Consider the following 23,269-nt stretch of genomic DNA (forward strand, 5'->3'; position numbering starts at 1 on the left):
CTTTTTCTAGGGCTCTTATAGGTGGCTTTTTAACCAGAAGGGCTTTAAGTGTTTTACAAAGTTCAAAACCAGTTTAATTTTATGCTAGATACAAAATTATCCAGAAGAATGTTATGTCAGCATTTTCTTACTTTGGAGCTAGAACTGTCATCATCATTGCCTAAACATAAAGTGGTGAAGAAATACAGTTACATGGTGTGAGAGCAGTACCACAGCATTACTTCAGAAGTTTTTGTATTGATGTAATAAATGAAAAGCGTTTAAGAAAGCTTTTTTCCCCCCTCTTCCACAGTTTAATTTTTTTTTTTTTAATTGATCCAGCCTTGAATAGTGCTGCTTATTTGGTAACAATATCAGGCAAAACCAAGAGCAAGTGCCATTCTGCATTCCAATATGAATCATTCAGTAAAGTTTTGCAATATACACATTTTATCCAGCTTCTGACATTATAGGTCATCATGCCAATGAAAATTTTTAACAATACAATAAAATCCTTCAAATGGAACTGTTTATGAATGTAATTCAAGAGACCAGACAATTTAATTTCTGAAATTTATATCACTCATGTCCATAATCATTTTACATTTCACACTTCATGCTCTCAAACATTACCCTAGAGAAGACTAAATCTTTTTGTCACATATACTATTAAAGACACTAGCCAGGTTTATAGAGTTACAGAAGACTATAATAAGATGTAAAATTTAGTAGGTAATAAGTTATGACATTTGCTGACTAAAACAATATTCAGTCTACATTAATGTTTGATCCATTCAAATACAGTAAGTATTTGGATGTTATATACTACCCATTTCATATACTTACAGTGCAAAATAAGTGAGAATTTTTTCCTGAGCATTTAGGAAATGAAAATCCTTTTTCTTTAAATTGATTGCAATCCATTTAAAATATACTCCCCATATGCCTAGGCTTGTCAAGACTGTACAGTGAAGACAGGCAAAAGTTTGTAGATATCAGAAGCCCAATTCAGAATCAGAAGGGTTATTGAACATCTCTAAAATTTGTCCCCATTTTTCAAGTTTAAGGATATAACAGGATTTTGACCAAATATACCAAAAACTTCAGAAATTACTTTTTTTCCATTGACCAAACACTCAAAATGTACAAACCACATGCCTTCCAAAACAGAGAAACAGCCTCTATTTAAACAAATTGTAATACATATTTCAACTTACTATTCTGTAGTTAATGTAATGCCCAGTGAGTTGTGCCTCCAACAGACATAAGAGAATAAAATTTTTAGGAATGTATTTTGGGCATTTTGTAAGGAAGGTGGATTCCTTACAAGTTCATCTTTTTCTCAATAGCTACAGACCATGAGTTTCTAATTCAATCTTCTCCTCTGTTTGCAAGATATCGGGTTCTACTGGAGGAACAGGTGGTCTGAGTATAATCTCTGGACCTCCACCATAGATTGACTGAAGAAAATTCCATGTTCCTTCAGATATTTGTCCAGAATCTGCACCTGAAAACATTTTTAAAGTTTTAATTACTATTTAGAATAATTCTTTCATGATTTCTTTGAAGTCCATAACAAAGACAAAAAGAAAAAAAGAATATAGATTCAAATTTAAAACCCTAAGCTGAATTTGTACTTTATCTTGCACCAACTGCCAAACCCAATGACATACTTTGTGTTACTTTTATACTTCTAGATCCTTACAACTACCTGCTTTAAATTATCCAGTAGTTAACATACCTCAAGCATAAAACACATGAAGGTTCTGCGATAAACACCTTATCTGATATTTATGAATCCAGCTGACAACTAGTAGCTTTTGGTACACAGGAAACAATGATTCATATTAATATAAGGACATGCAGTCCTGTCAATTACACAGTAAAGTTCAAGGACTCAAGATTCTTGTTTCACCAAAGAAATTAATATCGATTGTAAAGAATAAGAGCGAGAGAACCACAGTGGAAGTCTCAGAACCCCAGAGAGAAACCACTGTTAGGCCATTAACAGCCCCACTAATGCTCCTTGTATGTAGCACTGATGGGTCAGGCTGACTTTTTAGTCCACAGATTACAATCTTTGCTTATGATTCCATTCCTTTGGCTAGAGGTCCTTCTCCTGTCTCAAGTCTGCATCCAACAATCGTTTCTGATTTTCCGTAACCTTTTATAGTGGCAAAGGGCAAGGGACCATCAACACATCGCCCCTTCAACACAAGGATCCTGTCTGATACAGTTGAAGTGACTTCTTCACACTAACCTAGGCAGAGAAGACAAATCTCCTACTCTACCAGAATAAACCCCCTCTTCTTTAAGCAACTCATGGAAAATCTGCCCCACAGCAAGTTTCCAATACCCTTATTAGATACTATTCTTCTCCCACTACTGCCTATACTTTTCTGTCCTCACCACCTGATTCAACAGGCCTACTACTGTACTTGATGTATAAAAATTTTCCAAAGAGGAAGGATACAAAGAGCTGCACATTTGTTTACCTACGCTAACTCAATCATGCAAAGCTTCATCTGGAAGTCATGAAGCACATCCTATGCCAGTACTAATGATATTACGCCTCGGTTTTACTCATTTAGGTTCATGTTCTCAAAATAACATCTCCACCTCTGTAGGCCCAGGAGCAGATGCTTATCCAGATTCCAGCTCTTCTAACAGTCAGGTTTAACTGAACAGGCACAGTGAACTAAGGCACTGGGATCAGGACACTGGATCACAGAAATATGTAATACTCTACACTATTTAGTGGCACTCCCTCCTCTTCTCTCATGACTTAAAAGACAAATTTTCCACAGACTATTTGTCTTCATTTTTACCCAAGTTCTAATTTGAATCAATATAGCTGAAGGTAAGTCAACAAGTGGTTAATTTGCTATCAATTATCGATTGTAAAATGATTTTTTTTTTTTTTCTGGCTACATGTCAGTCAGATGCTTTATACCTTGTATTTAAATTCTACATTAGCACTTAAATCATTAAAAGGTACTGCAAAACTCATGAGTGCAAGAACTCATTCTTTTTAAATATACTCTTGACATTTTACAACTGGTGAGGTTTATGCAGGGCCTAGTGGCCTCCAGTGAACTGCCACTGGTAGGTCCACTGTATGCTGAGACATTAAGTTAAATTGGGAAAAAACCCAGTTAAATAAATGTTAATCTTAATGCTGCATTTTTTTTAAGCTGAGCTACAATTAATTTATATATTCATAGGAATTATAAAGTCTTCATAAAGCAGGCCATATTAAATTTTTTTTATCCGTACTTACGAATTTCAAATAAACGGTATTACGCATCTGACTGAAAAATAACAAAGAAATATTTATCTTTGTGTGCTCCAGAAGTTTTTGCAATGTACAGTGGCAAGTAACTTGCAGAAAAATCATAGAATCACAGAATGGTTTGGGTTGGACGGGACCTTAAAGATCACCTAGTCCCAACCCCCCTGCCATGGGCAGGGACACCTTCCACTAGACCAGGTTGCTCAAAGCCCCGTCCAACCTGGCCTTGAACACTGCCAGGGAGGGGGCAGCCACAACTTCTCGGGGCCATTTCATCCAGTGTCTCACCACCTTCACAGTAGAGAATTTCTTTCTTATTATCTAATCTAAATCTGCCTTCTTTCAGTTTAAAACTGTTACCCCTCATCCTATCACTACACTCCCTGATAAAGTGTCCCTCCTTATCTTTCCTGTAGGCCCCCCTTAGGACTAGAAGGCCACGAGAAGGTCTGCCCAGAGCCTTCTCTTCTCCAGGCTGAACATCCCCAACTCTCTCAGCCTGTCCTCACAGGGGAGGTGCTCCAGCCCCCTGATCATCTTCGTGGCCTCCTCCGGAGCCGCTGGAGCAGGTCCATGTCCTTCTTATGTTGGGGGCCCCAGAGCTGGACACAGCACTGCAGGTGGGGTCTCATGAGAGCAGAGGGGGAGAGTCACGTCCCTCAACCTGTTGGTCATGCTTCTCTTGATGCAGCCCAGGACACGGTTGGCTTTCTGAGCTCTGAGCACACATTGCTGGCTCACAGTCAGTTTTCCCTCCACTAATATCCCCAATTCCTTGTCCTCAGGGTTGCTCTCAATCCACTCATCACCCAGCCTGTATTTGTGCATGGGATTGCCTCGGCCCATGTTCAGGACCTTGCACTTGGCCTTCTTGAACTTCATGAGGTTTGCACAGGCTCACCTCTCAAGCCTGTCAAGGTCCCTTTGGATTGCATCCCTGCTCTCCAGCGTGTCGACCGCACCACACAGCTTGGTGTTGTCAACAAACTCGCTGAGGGTGCACTCAATCCCACTGTCCACGTCGCCAACGAAGACGTTAAACAGCACCAGTCCCAATACAAACCCTGAGGAATGCCACTGAGCAATAGCATTTACTTACTGTGGTTTGTTTCCCTCTGAGAAGTAGCTCTCAATTCAAATTAGGTTTCAAGATTCAAATAACTGCATACAGATATATGGCAGTCTAAAAGCCAAGCATCTCCCAATTCACATTAAGAAACCCCAAATCAAACCAAGAGATTCAAAGGAAAAGCATACTTTCACCATTTTAAAGTTACTCTGCGCCTCATTCTACACTCTCATCTGCACTTGGATTAGTCTATTACAGATAGTAATTCTTTATTTTAAGAATAAGCTGGTCCCCCCACAATGGGCACAACACAGATTCACTAGGAATTGCCACTTTACAGTAGCAGTTAAAAAAAAATTCATAATAATTTTTTGAAACTTCAACAAATAGATCATAAGGAGCCCAAAGCTGCAGCAATATTGGACACCTACCTTGTCTTAGCACAGCATTTCCACATTTTGTTACTGCAATCTTAGCGTTATCAATAGGACCAGGAGGATCTAGTGTGACAGAGAGATGATTAAAATCAGGAGAGCTGAAAACAAACAGCAGGTTGGAAGTTCTATTTTCAAATGGAAGGAGAAATAGCTCGTTTGTTTACTGCTTGTTCTTGTACTGCTTAACAGTATGTTCTAAGTTGTTAAAAGCTAATCAGAATTTCAATTAAGAGCAAGTTTTTCAAAGCATTCATGATTACAGTAAGTCTTCAAGCAATGTAAAACACAAATTAATCCTAATTCTTACCACTAGCAAAGTTGTCCTGGAGCAGACTCAGACAAGACTGTAGAACACTTTATGAGTGTTTTCCTTTCAAAACTTTAGAGGCACATAAAGGAGGCTAAAATGATATTATTATAGTTGTTACTCAGTTCTCTATGAGTTTAGGCTCTGACAGTGAGGTCACCTTTCCTCCAGAAGCTGTAGCATTATCGATCAGTTTGCACAGCAAAATCCATGGCCCTCTTGTACTCAGATCCAATTTTCCTGCTGCTGCTAACAGCAGACCCCCTGCAAACAAGCAACATTCTTTCCACAACTATCCCATTATCCATTCTTGTGAATTATTTGACTGTTCTGTAATTTGGTTTCTGGATAAATTTGTAACCTATAAAACCTGTCTTAGATGTTTGTTTTAAGAGCTTTTGCCACCTTCTCTATCTGTTCTTCCTACAGTCTTCTACCAAAGCAGAAACAATCTACTTAAAACAGTACCACTACATGAGGAGAAAAAGGAAAAAATTGCCCATATTTTAAAATGGGAGCGCAACTTACCACTGTCTTTACCCTTTACAAATCCTTCCCATTCTCTGAACCATTGCATACTGATGCAGTAAAACGTCGACGGAGATCCTTTTTCTCGGAATGCTCTATTAAGCTGAAAGGAAAAAGAATCCATGTTTTTCTGAGTTTTTTTACTTTAAACTACTGAATTCTTTTAGGCACTGTATAATATTACAGCATAATATTACACTGCTACAGAACACTGTAAAGAACTACTTGCCATCAGAACAGTAAACACCTGGTGAATTCTCATGGTGCGATTCTGATGTAGTTGTAGCCTTCATATTAAAAGATGATTTATTCTTTACTTGAGAATTTATTTATTTTTTCCTGAAAACAGCAACAAGTTCTTCTTAAGTACAAGTGCTTACCTACCAAACACTACTGGATAATTACTGTGAAGGCTGAACTTTCAAGTAGCAAAAGAAAGCAGAAAACTTATTTTTGTAAAATAAAATAAAACAGTGTTTTGAAATATTTGCTCCATAATTTTATGGAATGTTCTTTGTGTGATGAACTGTCTGTGTTTGTTTTCTCCATAATATTTTGAACACATGCCAGTATGATCCCAAGCAAGGCATGGTGAACAAATGCAATGGGACTTCTCATGACTTTTCTTTGCTTCAGTTTAAAAAACATGAAATATTTTTTGTTTCTACTATTTTAGAATTAAAAAAAAAAAAAAAAATCCACATCCCGGTCTTCTGAGTTTCTGTTGCAAGACAATGTGAATGACTGTATAAATTACAAAAACCAACTAAGTAAAGAGTTTCAGTTGCATTTAACTAAATTTGTTTCTATCAAAAAAAATGTATTTTTTTTTCTAATTAAGATTTTAGGAAGTTTAACATTTTATTCTTTTTCAGAGGCTACAGATGTTTTCATGTTATTAAGAAATATGCAAAAAGTCACTTAAACCTTTAAAACCATTATATCTCTTAGCTCTGTAATAATATAGCTATATTTCCCCCTTGAAGCCATGAACCTAAAGCATCAACACAACTTCTTAAAAGTTTCAGATAGAGTAAGTTTTGCAATCATTCCCTAAAGCAATCTTTACAGAGGATAACATAATTTTCTGTCTGCTAACCAGTAACAATACTTGCACAACAGTGCACATATAATCATTGTTTATACTGGAAAGATGCTGATAGCTAAAGCAACTGAAGTTGACTCAATGTTGTTAATAATAATTACTATTCAGTGGTAAACCAGACTAAAGAAAAAAATAATTACTGAAAAGTTCAAACGCAGTTAAAACATGGAAAAGCTGACACAACCTCTGAAGTGTGATTAAAGCACAGACAGAACTGAAAGAACAGCTGCAATTCTGTTGTACTCCCGCTCATGAATTAAGATTGCAGAAACGGGACTCCAATAGTTCTGCAGTTATTTTCACTGAAAACTTCAAAACATATTTTTGGTTTAAGAACTACAAAGTCATTACTACTAGTTATTTCACCACTGATGCACATAGTCTCTAACTCATGGCAAATACTATAGCTGCTTGGTATTAGTATTACAGAACTATTACAATACTAAGGTATTTACTTCACATGGAATTATTTGTTTATTTATGTCTCTAATGTTATTTTTAAAAGATTACGATTAACTTTTTGCTGGCATAGTATTACTGCACAGATCAGATCACTGGCAGTATAAAGAACAACTGCCCATGTGACTGCACTCTTTTATAGTATGGAAACTGTAAAAGTTTCCATACTATAAAAAAGCAATTTAAGAAACACATTACATATTTTCTCTAAGTAGATTTCCATATAAAGAGTTACCTGGGATATCACAAGACCATTACTGTTGCCTACAGGAAAGAAGGGATTCTATATAGGTATACAGATATTTAATAAAGTCCGTTTGTTACAGGAATCACCTATGCACTTCTGGTAATCCCTTGGGTCAACTCATGAATATCAGGTGATGTCAAAAAGTAGAATGAATAAGTGTTTACTTTTTTACCCGAATAAACATTTCCAATTCATTTTTCCTTCTTTTTTCAATTCTTTCAGACTCTATTTGGCAGGTGTGACAAACATACAAATGGTTAACAGCTGGTCCTCCTCCATACCTGCAGTAAAAGTAAAAAAACATTAACCTTGTGGAAAATACCATGTAAAAAGATCATGCACCTGTAGGCATCACAACTGTCACCTTCTTATAATATGTAACAGAAGTCGGATATATGCCAGTCATACAGATCCACAAACGTCATCATTTATTTTCCTAGTAATATTTTGTACTCTATCCTAAGACATAATCATCTTCCAAGTTCTGACTGCCTACAGCCAGTGTAAACGATCTCAAACTCTGCTGTATCACATCCTTCAAAAGGTGTTACTATGGGAAGAACATGTCAGTGAGCAAATATTCTGAAATTAAAGGCCTCTAAGAAACAGCTTATTGGAAATGTTGCAGTCATTTCTATCTTAAACAGGTTCCTCCATTCCACTGCAGACTCATCAGTTTGCTACTTCCCTGACACCAGCCTCTAAACTTGTTTATTGTTTTGTTCTTAAAAAGTTGTTCTCCATGACCCTCCTCTCCATATGTTCCTTGTGTGAAACTACATAGATGAAGTACTCAGGGGCACTGTTACTGAGAAGCACAGAAGATACTCCCCTCTCTCTCTGTGTATATATATGTATCATTATGAACATGGGCAGCATTTGCTAGCCTGGAAGCTGCAAGCCTGATAAAATATTCTTGAATAACTAGCAGCCTTAAGAGATGCATTTACTACAACAGAAAGGTTAAAATTAAAATATGCACCAACATAAGGATATTCCAGGTTCTACTTTATAGCTGAATAATTATTTTTGTCAGAGCTGTGTTCTCGTCCAATTTTCTCTTCTAAAACTTCAGATTTATTCCAAGAATCTTACAGTAAGTGACATAAAAGAGCGCTTTTAAGTATAGCAACATGAATTACAAGTTCAAAATACGTACTCTTAAGCAAGAGTGAAAAATAACTTTGTTTACTTAGTGAATAAAATTTTAAAATCTGCCATGGAAGGCATTGCTTCTTTTTCCCCTTTTAGACTGGTATGGTTGTCAGTCCATAAAAATAATTTGGGGTACAATTTTTCTTCCCCCAATACAGAAGTGTTGTATTTTAACTGAAAATTAAAGCATTACTTCAGTGCAACAGCACTTGTCCATAAAAGTTTTTCTGTATATACTCAATCATCCCAACATAACAAAGACATGTGTTTAATAAAATGGTCACCCACCACTTAAATTGCACCTCTGAAGATGACACTTCATCTTCAGACTGCATTGATCAGTTCACAAGTTTTTAACTGAAATGAGTCAAGTATGGATTATACTATGTTTTCTTGAAGCAAGTCTGACCCCAAAGTATTTGCAATTGAATAGGAGTAGTGCCACACGAGCAGCAAAGTAAGTATGTCTGGGGCATGGATTGTCAATTGGCATCCTAGATGAATATCTCCTTTTCCTTAATACTATTCTCAGTAAAAGTCAGCTTCCACCATAATTAGCTTCCTCACCCTAAATTGTCACCCACTGCGGCCACTGTACTCTCACATAATTCTGAGATAACAGCAAGACAAAAAGCAAAACATGGTTGCTTCAGAGCTACTCTGTGTTGAAGGGTGCATGCACCAGTCAGGAAGCCAGACAGAACACACAAATGTTTAGCAATAACAATTTATGCCTCCTTTCTACCTAGCAGATTACTCTCGAAATCTGGAGGACCGTATCATCTCTGGCCCTCTATCTTTCTATTAAATGATTGAAGTTTAACATCTTGTTAAAAAAGTTTACAGAGAAAGGAAATTAATGAGAAGCTTAAAAACATCTTCCTTCAGAGTTAACAAATATTTCTGCATACAGAAAATGGATAATGCCTTTGCTGGTTGGAAGAAAAATTCAATACATCGAGGAAAGTGGAAATAGGCTGGAAACAGTATTGTTCCTATTTTTCCCTTGTGTCCACTGAAACTTTAAAACATAGCTATAGTGCTTAGATGGCAGGAAATTAACAGCTAAAAATACTTAATGCAAGTGCAATACAGTGTTCTTAAGGTGATCAGCAAAGCTCTTCTGCAGCTTTTTGTTACTTTAAAAGGAGACACATCTTGTAAGAATCCCTCCTTTATAAGCAAGCACTTAAAGCTGACCTACGTTAAGAAGTGTGGAGTAGTTATACTGAAAGCTTAGATGTAAGTTATTTTGAAGCAGTACTGGCAACTGAGGCTATGGATTCAAAGCCAACATAAAACAAAAGCTGTCTCCAGCCAACAAGAGAACAGGAAGCCGATACAGAGAGCTCTTTCAAAATACCTCTTGCAAAGCATAGTTTTGCGGACCTACTTTGTGTCATTTTGTACATACCATACATGTTTATTGGTTTAATAGTATTATCCCACTAACACACTACTTTATGTAGTCTTTTAGCATTACTTTGCACAACTAAACTATATAAATTGGCCATTTGCAATTTTCTCACTTTGCTTTGTGCCTAGAGTATATATAATTTTTTCTGAGCCACTAATTCTGAAGTCTGGTGTTGCTGCTTGGCACGTATTTGCTCTCAAACCATATCACTGGGTTTTTTCCAGTTACAGTACAAAACTTACCTGCTATACAGATTATCCCATATATTTTGAGGTAGCATTACAACTAGGTCCTCTATGAAGTTAGCTTTGTGTGGAGGAACACCTGCAGAAGGAACAAAAGCAAACAAACAAACAAAACCAACAAAAAAGAGACTTGCAGGTTTCTGGGGGGGAGACTAGTGGTCTCTAAATAAAAAAAAACCAAAACAAACAACCTTTCAATGAATTCAGAGAAACCATATGAAACAAGTCTGACCATAGTATAATCTATTACTGTATTTAAAGAGACCACTCTAATTTTAGTCTTCTATGAGGCTGAACAGTTTATAAATAGCAGAAGCAAACATGAAAGATGAAAATCAAAGGGCTAGAATCCTTTTTGGATACTGATCGTGAAATGCTTCTTAAGGTATACAATTAAGATATTTAACATTTTGTTTATGCATGTAAACACATTAACAGTCTATTCAAAATCCACTTATTTGCTGTAGACCTTTTTGAATTACTTCAAACAACATGAATGCTTGAAAGTAGTGAAATTTTGAGAGAGCCAGAGATAGAGGGGCTTGCACAATAAGAAGCATTGAGTTGAAGCACATAGTGAGCAGTAACACGTTATGCAGGAATTCTTTTGAATAGGGAAAATCTAGTAGTTTGGGCACTCGTACAGGAGTCATTTCTGTAACCCTACAAAAGGAAAGCCACAGCCACAAGGGCTCACATGTACACCTGCAAAGTACTACAGGGGCACAATATTCCTACGTTAAAAGTTTAGTTCAGCAGCAGGGGCAGCACCTCTAACTGTTAATCTAATATAGATGTATTTTTTACTAGAAAGTAGGTATAACACCACCACACAGTAATGATTTCTTGGAATGTTAGCACTCAAATATGGGTATTTCCCCAAATATGTTTTGCTTAATGTAATTCTCTCATTATTATTAACATTTATCACAAAGTAAAATTTTTACACTCCTATACAAAATATACAGAATAACTACTCTATTTTCACACTGCTATGCACTAGATACTCTGCATCAGACCAATTTCTTGTTCTGCAGCTTTCAAACCTTCTTGTTGCTTATAGCACATAGCTGAGAAAAATATTTAGATTGACAGACCAAAGTATTAAGGATGATGATAAAGTGACAGGATTTTTCAAAATGGGAATATACATGTTTAGGAAGCAATCAGGTAAGCCAAACTGTTTCTCTTCAAGAATCAAAAAAGCTTATAAACAAATTTAAATGTTCAGAGATAAGAAAAAAAATATTGGAACTTCACACAGTATCATTTCCAACTAGTCAGCTCCTAAAATGAGAGAAATAATTTCCTTAAAAGTTATAGTTCTAATTTACCTAAGAAGTTATAGAAGTTGCAATATGAAATTACTATATTCAGATTCCTTTAATTAAAACAAGCGTACATCCCTGTATAGCTACAAGTTGACAGACAAATTCTTTTTAAATGATACTCAGTTACAGTCTCACCTCCATGCACACAGAGAAAGTCATTATTTGAAATTGGTCCTGGCTCTGCAAAAGTCTTGAATTTATTTAACCACTGTCTGGAAACATAGAACTGCAGAAGACTTGGTTCCATCATATTCAGTAGACCTGATATCCTCCGCCTCTCTCTCTGTGCCTCTTCACTGCTCTTTCTATTACACAAATAGAAATAGTTAAATAAATATACATCTTTGTGTACAGCACAGATAAATTTACTTTGTGAAAAGAAAACTGTACTTTCAAGTAAATTACCTGGGCCATGTCTATGGCATGAAGTAGTTGACTTAGTATATAAAAAAAATTTGTACCTTTTATGCACAGCCAGAGCCACCATCTAAATGTGTGGCAGGATCCTAGACTGTCACGTTACAGAACCATGTGTTACAAGAGTCAGGAAAGAGTGGGAAGGGCGGCGAAGAATCCTTGCTCTGTTAAACCTATCCTTGTCCTTAGTTGTGACAAGCCATGGCACAGGTGGTATCATGCTGACAAGAAAACTTTTGCCTGCTTAGTTCAACAACTCAGAGACTCCTGAGAGTTCCCATTCAACCTACCAGCCTGAGAAAGCAAACAGCTGACTGTAACAGAGACAGCGGACTATACTGCAGAGGTGATTACTACCACAGGAGAAAGAGATAAGGCTCTGCCCATCTGCCCATTTCCTCTAAGCATCTTTTGAGCTTTGCAAGTTGTACTCCTGGGGCAGATGCTCCTTACGTACCTTCAGTAGTAAGGTTGAACAGTAAGCAGATGGGGTATTCCCCTATTTTTCCTATCTCCCTAACTTTTCTCACTGAGGCTGCTGCTGCTGTCCAACTGGAAGTATCTCTGCTCTCCTGTTTTTAGCTTGAATAGAATCTCTCTTCTCCAAAAGCAGGTTTGAACCATTCATTCCGTTCTCCAGAACTCTGACCTGAAACTTGACTCAGCATCACACAAAAGCTGGGCCACCTCAGTTCATTTACAGAGTGGAAGTTGACTCAAATAGCTGACAGAAAAGCTGCAGGTAGACCTAACAACTATAGCAACAAGGTTATTTATAGCATAGCAAAACAAGACTAAAAGAATAGGAAAAAATCAAACGCTATGAACCCAATTAAAATACATTACTTGTTTAAATTCAGATCAAAATTATTTAACAAAAACCTTTAAAGTCTGCAAATGAAATTCAAGTAGGTAAAAGTTCACTTTCCAGCCATAATTTAAAAATGCATACATATCTCCACTAAGCTTTCTAAACTGTGCTGAAATAATATCTATTTTGTGTGTGTGGTAGTGTTTTGTGGGTATATTCTTTTTTTAAAACCAAATTTTATTAATATTATTCTTTTATTATTTAAACATGTTTACCCACAATTAGGTACAGTGTTCATTCTTGGCAATACAGCATGACTTCTACATTTTTAAAAGATGTCCTGAGTCAGACTCAGAGGCTTAGCTCAGACAGTGGCAGCTACAAGTGCTCCTAATGAAAGTTAAAACGTTCTCAGAATACATCTCATTCCCTATGCAACTCTGAGACAATCTATTTTGCAGTCAAATTTTAGTGGAAATCTGATCTTAGTACCAGAAATTTACGATTTGAAAACTGAGTTAAATTGTTTTTATTATTTCAAGTACAAAGAATCCTTAGACTGAAGATGATAACAACATGACTTCTTGCCTTTCATTTGAACTTTCAGGAAAAGACCAGCCTATAAATTCCCTGAAATTAAATTACAACACAGTAAAAGCTCTGTTGTTCCACATCCCATCTCCCAAAGACTTTCCACAATTCCCTTTAGAGCTCTACAGTTAAGACTCTGTGTGCAAAACCCACCTTGTGCAGAATTCCTTTCCTCTAATTGAAAATGAGGTAATTGGTGACTAGCTCTAACAGTTGCTTAAAGCTATCTTTCTAGTCATCTTACTATGCTTTATTTATGCTTTACTTAATTTACATTTTAAAGTTCCACACATGTTTTAGCAGTGACAGAGCAAGTGTTAAGGACAAAACTGAAGAATTAAGTCTCTCTCCAGCACAGGTTTTCTTCCATTATAATTCTGTGGGGCAGCTGATTTCTAAAAGCTGCCCAACTGCTTAGAAAGTTATTTACATACCTGACTTGTATGAGTATGATTGTACTTTTAATTTCTTACCTGTAGAAGAGAACATACGCTTCTGCATTTTGCACTGTGGATTCTGACACTTCTGTGACACTTTGGTCATCAAATTCATACCACAAATTATTTAAGTTGTTGCGACAATAAGCTATATAATGTCCACCTAGAGTGTTAGAAGCAAGAGTTATTAAAAAGTGTCCAGAGCTGCCCATTTCACTCTGCAATACATGAAAGGGAAGTTAGCAGACACAACCTGGATACTAACTTCTCTCAAACTCAGAATCAGCTTTTTTTAAAAAATTTCTACCAGCTAGTGGAAAGTTGGACACTGCTTTCAGCCTGTTCTTGAACTCTTCAAGCAGCTTGTTGTCTAAGGCACTTTTGAACCATAATATTCAAATCAGAGTAAGACTGTCTGAACAATTTATCCTTATTAGCTTCCACAATGAACTCTTCTCAAACCTTTGTAGCCTTTATAATAGATATCAGCATAGATATGTAATGGCTACATGATATCAAGACCATACTTAACTGTGTTTTGAAGACTATTCATAATATATTTTAAATTATTACTATTTTTAAACACGTATTCAACTGCCAGTCTTTAAATAATCAAATATCTATAAAATTGATTATGAGAAGCATCATTCAGCAAGCACTAAGGGGAAGATGAAAAAGCATCCAGAAAAAATGGAAACAACTTAATCTAAACAAATGGAGAGTATGAAGGGGTGAGTAACTTCTATAAAAATCTATGAATTTTCTGGCTTCAAACTTTACTTTCCCCTATTTTCCAAATCTTATAAATACTGAAAGCACCTATGCAGAAACAAGCTTAACACACAGCAGTAAGATGTTTATTCAGCTACTCATCACTACCTATAAATAGCAGTTACGGCCTGTTTTGTTGTTAATTGCCAGCAATCATCCAAGAGAACATATTTTTTAAAAAATACTGGCATTGTTGTGGTGCTTTGTGAACTCTGTCCAAAAAAGTAAGGCATGCAATGCATCAAAACTGTAGACAAACAGCAGCTGTGCAGAAGAGTCAATCAATGGCTCATCGGCTGGCATATAACTTTATTTGTACGTTTATACTGTTCACTTTCAATAGTGCGTATGGTTTTTTTACTTAGTATTCCAGGATCTGTTAATTTTTTTCCACCTACGGTTTTATTTAGGTGTGCCATACAATTTTAAAGATGTGTCACCTCTTTAACAGCAAGCCATCTTACGGTTCAAGGTAAAAATCACAACATTTATCTTTCACATTATAATTACCAATGCTCATCTATTTACCCTTCAGTGTATGGATGTCATCCTTAAACAGAAGTGCTGATGTGAGTATCAACTGCAAAGACAAAACAATCTTATACTTACTGCTGGCAGTTCCATGATGGCAGATGACAGACAGAAGATCGTAAGTCACTATTTGAGCTGGACTGTCCTTTGCCAGGAAAGGCTGAAGATCAAGGCCTTCCAAGGGAAAGGACACATGGGTCCCAATTTTTGTGGAAAACATAAGTTCATGTCTAAATCTTTTGAGATGTATGCACAGTATCTGTAAGAAGGATCAACAGATTCACTCAAGAACCATACATGCTACTATTTGATATTTAATAACTACACTGGGCATGTCATCTTTTCCTTTTTTCATCCCAAAAGGATCACTTTTCTCTGTGGCCTGAGGCAACTATCACAACCTCTGTGTTCCACAGATTTATTTATTTTTAAATCAACTGCAGCTCAAGGAGTTAGAAATGAACTTATTTTACTGACAGTATAAAAAAACCCAGTCCTGAACAGTTACTGACACTGATGCAGCAATGAACAACATACCTTTACTCTTCCACAATGCATCTATTGCACAATCTTGTCACGAGGGACATTAATTCCTCCTGATTATTGCAGCCATCAACTCATATTTTGAAGCGTAAGACTGGATTACTTTTAAAATGTAAAGTTACAAGCATGACTTACAGAAAAGATTTCCAGTCTGGCTACGGTATTTAATTCTATGATATACAGTATAAGTAAGTTCTGCAGGCTGACAACAATATAGAAAAACTCCATTCTTGCAACTTTACTTTTCATGTACAAGGTTCACTTTCTTACAGGGTGAATAATCAAATGTTGCTGACATTATTAAAACAAATGCCAATATGAAGATACTCTTTCATCATATAACATAAACACAATTTACTCCATGCAACTCGTTAGTCTTACCACATTCCTAATCATGCAGAAAAAGTGCTTTAAAGTGCATGTAGTAACAGTACCTCAGGAAATTTTTGCACTTTGCAGAATTTCACTCCATTTCTTAACCTAAGGAAAGAAGAAAAACAAACCAAAACATAACAACCAATACTTAGATCTGAAAAAGTTTTATTTTCTTGTGCTACATCAGCAAAAGTCTAAGCTGAACGTTACATTAGTAAACCCCAAATATTTCTGGAATGTAGGCTAGACAGAGTAGCCAAAATGATACAAACAATGACACTTTAGAAGAAAAAACAATGTGTACTGGTGAAAAATTCAGAGCAGCAAGTGAATATAATCAAGATCCATCTAGCTAACAGTTTCTCTTAGCAGAAAGAAAAGAACTTTATGTTTCATGAAAGCTGATTATTCAGCAAAAGAGAAAAAAGAAAACAACTAAGTTTATTTTTAAGAAACTAGCTACAGCAGATCACCAGTTATATAGCAAGGAATAACACTCCCTTTCCATAAAGGGCTTTGAGCAGTCTTCAGACCACTTCTGTTTCTTGGTTCTTTAGTATTTAAAGCCATAGTTTGTTTATTTTTAACACACTGAAGTGACCTAGTGCATATCAATGAAAACCTGCTAGTAATATAGAGGGCTAAAAGCTCTTATTTTATCCATCAAAAAAATTCAGAAAGTCTAAAATTGTAAGGAACATGAAAAAGAGTTAAGTACATTTGGTTTGCAGTATGGTACGGTGAGTCAGTGCTTCCTGACTCCTGCACCTTTGTAATACTAAATTTCTGACAGCCAGAACACAAGGTAGTATCAAAAGATTAATAGTACTGTGACATATTCAACAGAAATAAATGCCCCTTGAATAACAGAAGCATTAAAGCACTCAAATTAGACAAGTTAAAACAAAGGTAAAAGCCAGCTTACTTTTTACACCTTCCACAGCTATACATGTTATCACCTGCAAATATCAAGAAGAAAACCAGCCATTATTCTCTAAATCCAACTAGTTATCCTTCAAGCACATATATTTGATATATAAAAGTTTCAAGGGAATTCAGGTTGCATTCAATATTTAAGTCATAAGAGTGCTGACATAGCAACTAAACAGAAAGGTTCTCAGGTTTTATGCTTTCAACTATGAAGCAATACAGCATAATCTGAAGAGACGATGCTATATAATTCAAAAGGGAAATAATTCACTAAGTCCAAATTAAGGTTGTGAGAATGAGTATTAATATAGCAGGTTTTGAAATTTTTATGTACTTTCAGTTAATACCATTTCATTAAACCAAATTCAGATTGACATTTCTAAAGCTACTTTCATGGGCATTTCTTGCCTCAAATATTCAGTTGAGTGAGAAGCTTACCTTTTTGAAATGAATGATCCCGTAAGAGCAAGGAGTGACTGTATTACAGTAACAGGTGGCCTTTGCTTAATTGTGTGAAGTTAAGAAGATATTAATCATCTTATTGCGATAGGAGGAAAAAAAACCAGAAAAGATGTTCATGTAATTAACCTCTTACCCTTGAGCTCATCTCTGGCGAAAAAGGCAGCAAGACAATCTTGTAAGGTTACAACTGGACCCCAAAACCAGCTAGGAACACACGAGACAACAAACCTGAAACATCATTGACAGAAAAGAAAGAAAACCAACAAATGTTCTGCCAGAAGAGCAGAAACTGGAATTTCAGGATAGATAAGTAAATAAAACAAGGTAAATATTAGTTACCTTTTGAAATATTCCATAAAAAAAGCTATCCATCCCTGGGGGGCATATGCTTCTCCACATGACCCTGCTTTGACTAGAGATGTCTGATGACTTGCAGAATGGAGTTTAGCAAGATCTTCCTTACCTGGAATAGGCAAGGACAGATCCTGAAAGGTCTCCAGGGTTACAGACAGCTAAAGAAGAAAACAAATGAAACAAAATAAGAGTTAACCTTTAAGAGAAACAGCAATTAAACTGAATTCTGTAAAGTTCACCCATAACTACTAAGTCACTCTGCAGCTGAAAATTCTACTAGGTAGCAAAATAACTATGAATAAGGAAATGTAAGAATTCATTTTCTAAAAAAGAGGAAGAAAAAAAATTTAGAGAGAAGTTGCAGATTGTTATCACTGAAACTTTTTTTAAATGTGTTATTAATTAATTGTTGTCTTCCTACTAGTCATACAAAGCACTATGATTTTTGCCTCAGGCTCCTGTTATACAAACTAGTTTCAGAAAGCTTCAGCCCATTGTTTTGTCAGTATTTGACATTATCTTGACCTGATGTAACTGGAGCTGCTGCAAAAGACATCCAACTGGGCATTTTCTTTCTCCCATGCTGGATTTAGTGATCACAGCTGCAGAGTAAAACATCAAGCAAACTTTAGAAATTCTTATTTGTTTTTTGAACTTGCTCACCAGATTACCCTGAGGTCTCTGCATTCTTAGATCTAAAACAAGGGAAGCAGTAAGGGCATGCAATTGCATCAGGGTTAGGTTTAAACCTTACATTAAGAAACTTGTCCCCAATGCAAAGATTTGGATATTTTGCTTTGATACTGAAGCTTTGAATACTATTGCTTTGAAACTGAAGTGGTCCGACTAGACATATTTAGATAATTGACTTTTTAAAAATGATCACGTGTGCTGTTCTAAGTAATTTTATGAGCAAATAGTAGAGAAAAAAAAAATCAACTGTTCTGAGTTGTACCACATCTTGCAATAGAGGACAATTTATGAAAGTAGTTAATGATTCATATCACCTGTAAAAGTAAGTGTCTTCACTTGGATTTTCTGAAAGACAGGAGTTTTCTTATCCTTAATCTACCTAATAAGACTGTTATAGCAGTATGATTAGACTACTGTCTTTTACTTTTCTTTGTAACATTGTCTACCTGAGAACTTACAATAGGAGGTATGCATTAGGATATTCAGAACATTACTAAAAACTAATCATATTTAACTGAAGTTGAAGAACAAGCCTCTTTCTCCATCCTTGCTGTAAACCGATTCTCAAAATGTTATTTTTCAGCTCTGAGTAAATATCCAGCTCAATGAATGCAAGCTAGTCTAAACACAATGTGCTGGTAGTAGCTGCTATTACTATTTAAGTAAACAAGTATGAAACAACCTGCTACAAAAGCATATAAAGTTACCAGAGTGTGACTGTATTCATAAAGCTGTTAGTATTTGTACTGGGGGGGGGGGGGGAGGGGGAAAAAAAAAAAGAAATTAAAAGCTAGAACTTCCCCTCCTTACTCACCCGATCACAAGTCAAGCACTGTACTGAGCTTATTATAGTCCCATCAAATATATCAGAGATAACACTCCTGTACTTCTTGCGCTTCTTCCTTTTCGGTGATGATACAGTTGAAACTATAAAGTGACAAAAATAAAATGCTGAAAGTAAATCAAGATACAGCGCATTCCAATTTCCTTCAGCTTTGCATAATATAATTAGAGATCACACATATTTAGGATCAAATTATGAGCCAAGCCCTGTTTTCTATTTATTGAGTATTTCTTAGAAATTACACAACCAGATTACTGCTAGTACCAGGCAATTCACATAGGTTCCTCAAGCAGTTTATGGGGGCCAAACACCAGAAACTTTTGCCTCTGTTTAAGTAAAACTCAAACTGCCAGTCTTGAAATCTACAGCCTACTGCTACAAGATTCATCTTGGCAGGAATCCCCAAAGGCATAAATTTAAAAAGGCACATTCTATCTGGCATTTAATTTGATTACATCTTTGCAGGAAGTTTTAACCGTGTTGGGCTGAAGAGCTCATACAAAAGCTTACTGTATGACAGCACTGATGACAGTTGGCTGAAGTAGACTAAATGTACTTCTAGAGTCCAGCCTAGCAGCGGCTTATTAAAAAAAATCTGAAGCCCCAAGCCAGTAACATGTGCTCTCCACCCAAACCCACTACTAATTAGGTAAACACACCAGAGCAGTCTCTTGGGCTCTGTAGATTACTGGAATGGTAGGCTAAAATGAAGGCCACAAAACCTCTTCTGGAGTCAGTATATCACCCAAAAGATGAGTCAAAAGGCTTGTAGGAGTCAAAGGCAAACTCTGCCAAAATGCTGACAGCCAGTAACGAAATAGGCAGTGAAACATGGAAATAATTACAGTGAGAAGGAAACCGAATTACTCCAATAAATCTTTCACACAGAACACAACCTCCTTTGTACATGAAGAGTTTGCCCATAAGCAGTAATCTTGTCTTTTTACTATCCAGTAGCGTTATATTGTCTCTGTATCATCCCATACCTAGAAAGATGTCTAAAATAATAAAAAAGTCTGAACTCCAAAGTATCTCCAGCAGAAAGAATGGCCACTAGAAGTAATCTGAAAAACCCACTTTTTCGCAATGCATCAGATATATTTTATTTATTATGGATGCAAACTGCATCATAGAGCCTCTTGCCCAGAATTCTCTAAGGTTCCTTCCAATCACTTATTTTGTCACTAAACAGCTTTAAAATGGTTCTGAAGTCTTTATTGATCAGTGATGTGGAGGATGTGCTGTATTTATCCACACTAACAAACAGCAGGAAGAAGTGGAAGATACTGACAAGCAGGGGCATCTTAAGGTTGTGGCACCTGACATACTCCATGTGCTTTCAACAAGGGGGAAATTAAAAAGGCGGCAATTGGTGTGTTGTAATTAGGTATTAGTCCCCAGACACAAGTCTTAGCACACTAGGGAATTTCCCTAGTATTATAGGGAATTAAAAAACCAACAACTTGAGAGCTTGCAAATGGCTGCCACACTATTCCCCTTGTCAGTTCTACTGCATACATATCTGTTTCCTCAATACTCAGTAAAGACGACCAAAGTTAAATTATTAAGAAGTGACAAAAATCAGTAATCTACATAGGAAGAGACCTTTGGATATTATCTGGTATAGTCTGTTCAAAGCCGCTCTAGTTGAACTTTGGAATATCCATCTTCAAGAATCTCAGGGTACCTTTGGGCTCCCATCCCTGTTCCAGTATTCAGCCACTCATTGGAAAGATTTTTTTTCCTTCCACTTAATAGAAATTTTCCTTTGTGCAACTTGCTTCCATTTCTATTTGCTGCATGGCTTCAAGCAAAGTCTGGCTCTGCCTTCTCTATAACCACCCATAATGCTGATGACAGCAACAGTTCTCCTCTAGCCTTTCATTCTCCAGACTGAACAAACCCAGCTCTCTCAGCCTCTCCTTGTACATGACAGGCTCCAGCCACCTAATACCTCTTCTGATAGACTCGCTTCAGCTTGTCTAAAACCCTCCTGTAATAGTGAAGCCAAAACTGGAGACAGAGTATAGATGCAGTGTCAAAACTGCTGAACAAATGAACCAAGGAGGTCAATGATTTAAGTCCCTTAAATCGTTGTCATTTGACATCAGTGCTAAAGCATTAAAAGGGTAACATTAATGCTTACAGAACTTATCCCGGACAGCCTGTTGAATAAAAGAGGATCACAATATTAAAGTTGTGGGAGTTTTTTGGTTTGGTTTAATGCTAGCCTTAAATACATGTTCCACAAAACAAGCTTTTATTAAAATAGTCTGCTATTACAAAAATAAGGGAAAAAATATTTATATATTGTTCCCTGTGCCCTAAAGCTGCACTGTCTTATATCTAAAGGCAGTAAAAGTCTAAACACTCTGGATGCTGATAAACACATCATTCTGTGGAAAGTGCCAAAAGAAATACTCTACACCACAGACAGTAACAACCAGAAAGCATCTAGCATTTACAAGTCTATCTACAGCACAAGTACACATGGCTCCTTAAACCTTAACAGACTAAAATGTGGACTTACGGAACTTCTGCTGAAGATTCAATGTGCTTGTTCTCTGGAAAGCATTACCTTTAAGGGGGGTACTAAGTTCTCACATGTTTCCCCTCTCACCAAACCAGTGCAGTTGAGAAAGCTGCCTAAAAATGTTATTCCATCCTCCCAAAGCAGAGGCAAATACTATTCACACTTCAAAAGAATCAGAATTTTACAGAAGGGAGTCTTACCATATGTCCAGCTTAGATAATGCTCACTGTCCCCACTAGGGATAGGGCATAAAGAAACCCAAAACCTTAAAAACAACACTGCATTGCTGCGCAAGACACAAGAAACACCACTATTAAAACTGTAATGCAGAGCAATTCAGCACCAGGAGGAAGAAAATAAAGGGCCTATACCTTTTTTGTGGACTGGTGCCAGCGAAGAGCACGATGAGAATGATTTTGGAGGACTGTTTGATAAGCGTGTGTTCATCCCTTCATTTGATGATGGGGTGTGGGCTGCAGATATATCATTCATGTGGACATCACTGATGTACTCTGTAATTAATATCTGCATTATTTCATAACTTCTACCCCAAAAAAATTTACTGCTAAATGAACAGACACAATGCTTATGTCATTTATTTAACCACACTGTCAGGTCACTGAACATCTAGGAATGAAGCACCATTTCAATTCCCATAGCTTTTAAGTTAAGAACAAAACCAAAAAACCCCACTCTTCTGGGTTATTTGAAATCTTACCCACTACAGATCTTTAGCTTTTCAAACGAATTCAAACTGAATTCAGAACACCTAAACTGAAAAAATAAACTGAGAAGGTGCATTGTTCACAAGTGAATCCACCTACGCTACTCAGCCTATATCTCTTTACTGTATTCTACAACTCACTTGAATTCACATAGATATTCTGGCTAAGAATTTGACTATTTCAAATGCACATTAGTAAAGTACTACCTGAGAATCTGCTGTGTATCTGTACTTTGACAGTTCCTTGATTATTTAAAAATTCAGTAGTCTCTGAAGTAGTGTTTGTGTCTTTTTCCAAGTCTTCCATAGAATTTGCTCGTTTAAGCTTGTTGCTTGATATTTTTTCTTTCTGCCAGTCTTTGGATGTGATTGAGTTGTTATCATCATCCTGAATTAACATGGTTGTCTCTGCAGGATCCTCTAAGACAGGTTTGAAAATAGCATCATTTTCTGTTTTATCACAGGTACCACAGGATTCACAGGGCTGAAAGCCTACATCTGACTGACTCTTGTCTTCTTCCATACTCTCTTCAACACTCATAGGCTGGGCATCTTCCAGTTCTACAACTGGTTCTTTAAGTTCTTCATGAAGCAAATCCATAAGACAACGCAAAAATTCTTGTGCATCCTAGAATTTTAAACAAGTTTTACAATATTATTCCATTCTATTTGGAAGACACTA

At 36.5% G+C, this 23,269-nt stretch overlaps 1 protein-coding gene across 7 annotated transcripts in view; it reads right to left on the minus strand.

The window, feature by feature from the left end:
• Positions 1–538: 538 nt before the first annotated feature.
• The window catches only part of USP33 (ubiquitin specific peptidase 33), a 44,222-nt gene continuing 21,491 nt past the window's right edge, over positions 539–23,269 (minus strand). For 4 of the 7 annotated variants that reach the window (XM_074876328.1, XM_074876327.1, XM_074876330.1 and 1 more), the window contains exons 11-25: positions 22,795–23,215; positions 22,235–22,375; positions 19,301–19,413; positions 17,779–17,951; positions 17,573–17,676; positions 16,973–17,006; positions 16,107–16,152; positions 15,208–15,388; positions 13,864–13,990; positions 11,707–11,876; positions 10,238–10,319; positions 7,596–7,704; positions 5,613–5,715; positions 4,772–4,840; positions 539–1,486 (exon numbers count right to left, since the gene is read on the minus strand). In XM_074876328.1, the coding sequence (XP_074732429.1) occupies positions 1,329–1,486; positions 4,772–4,840; positions 5,613–5,715; positions 7,596–7,704; positions 10,238–10,319; positions 11,707–11,876; positions 13,864–13,990; positions 15,208–15,388; positions 16,107–16,152; positions 16,973–17,006; positions 17,573–17,676; positions 17,779–17,951; positions 19,301–19,413; positions 22,235–22,375; positions 22,795–23,215 (2,031 nt within the window). In that variant the 3' untranslated portion in view covers positions 539–1,328. Of the gene's footprint in view, positions 1,487–4,771; positions 4,841–5,612; positions 5,716–7,587; positions 7,705–10,237; positions 10,320–11,706; positions 11,877–13,863; positions 13,991–15,207; positions 15,389–16,106; positions 16,153–16,972; positions 17,007–17,572; positions 17,677–17,778; positions 17,952–19,300; positions 19,414–22,234; positions 22,376–22,794; positions 23,216–23,269 lie in introns of all 7 variants that reach the window. The other 3 variants (XM_074876332.1, XM_074876331.1, XR_012629848.1) reach the window with 3 other exon arrangements.

This window comes from Strix uralensis, chromosome 8 (genome assembly GCF_047716275.1).
Source record: "Strix uralensis isolate ZFMK-TIS-50842 chromosome 8, bStrUra1, whole genome shotgun sequence".
Taxonomy (NCBI): domain Eukaryota; kingdom Metazoa; phylum Chordata; class Aves; order Strigiformes; family Strigidae; genus Strix; species Strix uralensis.